The 4,329-nt window shown below is 39.9% G+C and overlaps 1 protein-coding gene across 1 annotated transcript; it reads left to right on the top strand.

Annotated features, from left to right (window-relative positions):
- Window positions 1-2,057: 2,057 nt before the first annotated feature.
- On the top strand, window positions 2,058-3,282 carry CDV56_100333 (uncharacterized protein; the record flags this gene model as incomplete). The annotated part of the gene is made up of 1 exon (XM_026753952.1): window positions 2,058-3,282. A coding segment is annotated over one exon (1,225 nt), but the record flags the coding sequence as incomplete, so codon positions are not given.
- Window positions 3,283-4,329: the final 1,047 nt, after the last annotated feature.

Below are 4,329 nucleotides of genomic sequence, written 5' to 3'. Positions count from 1 at the left end.
ATATTATTAGTTATATAAGTAGATAGTTTAATAAAGAATAATAATAATTTTTAATATAATAATAATTACTTAATAACAGATTTAGATCACTAATAAAATCTATTAATAAATATAGTTAAGGAAATATAATACTTAAATAATAATTTAGGGTTTATAATACAATAATAAGCAGAGGAGATAGGTATCTAATAGAATAGTAAGATAAAGGTAATAAAGGTGATGGTGTCTTAATAAAAGAGGAATATTAGAAAGTTAGTAGGAGTAAATATCAGGTTATATTAACTTTTTTCATGAAATAGAAGGTAGTATAATATATCTATATAGTTTTAACTATAGGAGTTAATTAATAGGTGCAGGGAATGCCATTATAATATTACTTGTTATATAAGGAAATTAATTCTAGAAGAATAAAAGATTAATTAGATATTCCTAAATTAGTTCCTAGAAAGCCAGGGACATGCTACTAAATGGTAGGGCCACCGTATGTAGATGGTATTATCAGGGGAAGATAGTTGTATTCCTAGTAGTAGTGAACTATCTATGGTTGATAAATAATATATGATGGTACATGCACATGAGTGTGCACACAACATTTAGGGGCTTTAGAGGTTCCTCTAGTATACTAACTAGTAGATATATTTATATAGCCTAAAAGAATAATAAATTATTTTTTTACTAGTAAAGCTATACTAGCTTCTATTATCTAGATATTAGGATTATTAGTAGTTAGTTAAGATTATAATTACCCTATATTAGGGGTACTCCTAGTAAAAACTATATTTACTTAGTAAAATATATAAAAAATACTTCTATTAGGCTATCTTAATTAGTAAAGTAATTAGAACTATAAGAGTACCTAAAGAATACTCTTAATTAAATAGTAAATAATATAATAATAGTAATACCTTTATTAGTAAACTAATTACTAAGGTATAAGATGCTTACCCCTTAGTAGGTGATGATATCTCTATAGGTCATATACTACCTATATGACCCCTATAGTTTGCTATATATAGGCTCACTATGCCTAATAATTATTTTATAATACAACTTTTCTCTATTATTTTATAAGACTAGTATAATTATTTATTTTTTCTTTCTTTCTTTCTTTCTTTCTTTTCTTTACTAATAAGAGGAATTATTATAGACACACCAGCAGGTATTACATGTAGTGATACTTATTTATTAACCTTTAATAGTTAGTTAGGTACAGGAATCAACTATCATCTTCCCCTGACATATGGCATCGACCATATAGTACACTACCATAGGCTAACTATTCTTCTATTAATTTTCTTTATATAGCCCTATTCTTATTAATCTAATAGAATAATATATTTCTTTTGGGCCAATATTCTCTAAAAATATTAATAAGTAAGTATAATTTAATACAGCTAAAGCTGGCAGTGAGCAGAGCAAGCACCTAGCCAGCTTATCCTTAGTATATGGTATTTGAATTTTGATATCCCTACTATATGGGAATTCAATATTCATACCATAGTATCTGATATCCTTAGTATATGGTATTTGATATCCATACTACATGGTATTCAATATCCTTAGAGAGGTACTATATGAGTATACAATCTATTTGATATTTATGGAGGTAGTGGCTATAGGTAATACAAGTGGGTGACAGTAAAAAATTTGTTTTGGCTGGTTTGTACAAATAGTCCACTGTATTTGGCCGCTTTGTACATTCAGTCCGCCGTATATATCTCTGTCATGCCCATCCCTACAGATGTCAAACATCTAAACCCATATTGTATAGGCATAATCACTTCTCCCGCAGGCTATGTGATGGGTCATACTAAGGCAGCCTCCAGCCCGAATCTAGCTTGAGATTACCGAAAGTAAGAAAGGAGAGTTGTTCTGGAAGAGACAAGCAGGGTGATATCTACTACATCCTGCAATTATGCCTGCCTGAGGGCTGGCTTGGATCTGGCTTGGTTTTACCCCAAAAAGTCATCGCAGTGGGACATGACAACACTCGACAGATGCAAAGCGCTTTATGTAAAGTCTCCACGCACTGTTTTATCATCAATATACCCCAGACAATGTCAGAGCGGACGAAGAAAACACCCCAAAGGGTCAGGAAATTTCTACCTAATGTGATTGAAACATCATCTCGCAGTTACCGGAACCGCCAGTCACCTCCCTCAGCACACGCTTTTTCTGTGGAACAGGGGTTTGAACCAGGCAAGCCAGCACAAACACTCATTGCAGACACACAGCCAGTATCACCCCACAATGACGAACGGCAGGGCGACTCCTTGATACCGAACAACATTGAGGATGGTGATACCCGGATTCGTGGCCGTTTCCAGAGGCAGATGACCAGGGGAAGAGTACTTCACCAGTCAGCGGAGACCAAAGCGAAGAGAGACCAACTGTCCTGTCCCGTTTCGAGTTCGGCTGCCGACAAGGTCGTACTCCAGATGCAATCATGTCCGAGAAAGTTTGCGCCTCAGCTTGTTGAGACCAATAGACGTTCATTTCGCCGCAAGGAAACATCGCATAATTTATATGAAGCTCCTGTACAGGATTATGATATCGGATCTCGAACACATGGCGGCAACACCACCTATACGACATCGGATACTTCCTCTGCCACAATCGAATCTAAATTTTCATACTCTAGTCTTCGACAGCGCCAAGAGTTGAGAAGGCACTCTTTTCGCGTGCCAGACCTCCCTGCAATCCCTTCCAGCTGCAGTGATGCCTCGGATGGGTCGGAAATACCGTCACTCTCAGCTTCTCCCTCCGTTTCGTCCAATGTCCCTGCTCACCGCTCAAAAGCCGGGAACGGTCGTCAAAGTGGCTGTGACGGTCCTCTAGCGGAGTACTTTCTTTCTCTCGCAGCCCAGTCGGTGGAAAATCAATTGAAGGAGCAGGCACTTGCAGCATTTCCCAATGAACAAGTCTATGAGTCTGTGGATCACTTTGCAATTGACAAGGACGAAGATGAGTGTTCCCACGAGGACTCGAAAAACGCTCTTCTGCATGCATCGAGGCGGGAATCGTCGGCAGATCTTCCGTGGGAACTTGAACATATGCGCCGGCATAAGGAGGATGCCGAAATGAGGGATCGTGCCATGGCGGGTACGAAGGGGACACGCCTTTCGTCCGCAATTTTCAACGCTCGACAGCTTTATAGTGGAATCGATAATGGCTATTGGAGAGGAAACTATGAGCCAGATCTCTCCAGGTATCTCGCGCGTCCACCTATGCTAGGCGATGACCTTGTCTTCCCACAAAGTTTATCTCCCGAAGCGACGATATGTGAAAGTGGCTCTGTGCGGGACTGTGCTACTGATTCCCGGAGTCGAGTCTGTAATGATCCTGGTCTTTGGTGTACACGACCCGATTCTGTGCATGATTATACAACTACTGGTCTCTGGAAGGGAACATGTGGCAAAAACAAACATACTCAACAGTCCGAAGGGTCTTTACCGTGCGTGACAAACAATTTTCGTCCCTACGACAACAATGAGTGCCAATCTAAAGTATGCAGCGATGAGCAGGATCAGAATCAATCCAGTTCCAACTCCTCTTGTCACCTGGCTCTAGATGTAGGAGAATTATCGCATCATGACATTGGCAATGAACATCATGATTGTTGCTTTGGGATTCACGATAATTTCGTGACTCAGATCTATAACTACTTATCTCTAGGTTACCCATGTGTTGCCCGTTACTATGACCATGAGCTCAGCAGGGTGTCAGGCATCTCTGTGGAGGAACTCAGACAGGGTGATACGTCTACTCTTGCTAGGGGCTACCTTCAAGTCAATGAAGGTGCTTCAGCAAATGGGCTGGTCATTAGACATGTCTGTACCCGATGGGTGGCCTTACGTTTGTATATACATGATTGGGCAAGGTCACAACCCAACTTGGCTGATAACAATAATGGCCATGACACCTGGGGTGTGCTTGAGAGGAGAGGGAGCTGGGCAATCTAGTGAACTTCTGACCTGAAAATAACATTTCCCCTGGTTCATGCACATACTAGTCCAGAGTCATGACCTCTAATCTTTCAAGTCCGATATCAAAACCTGCAAAGATCAGAGCCGTGGACCCGAGACCTTTTTTTTTTTTTTTTTTTTTTTTTTTTTTTTTTTTTAAAAAAAGGATGTATTTTCTCAACATCTCCGACCCCCCGAGATTAAAGCAAACCTCGTTTCCCGTCCTCCGCTTGAAAAAAAAACAAATCAACCTCCACAGTATTAGTCTCTTCTCCACCGCAACCTACTCCCCACTCCACTTCCCACTCCCTATACCACTCCTCCTACTCTCCCAGACTCCTCTAACCCTCTCCTAGCCCACTAG

Source organism: Aspergillus thermomutatus (assembly GCF_002237265.1).
Source record: "Aspergillus thermomutatus strain HMR AF 39 chromosome Unknown NODE_566, whole genome shotgun sequence".
In the NCBI taxonomy this organism is placed as follows: domain Eukaryota; kingdom Fungi; phylum Ascomycota; class Eurotiomycetes; order Eurotiales; family Aspergillaceae; genus Aspergillus; species Aspergillus thermomutatus.
This window is presented reverse-complemented; position numbering and strand designations above follow the sequence as displayed.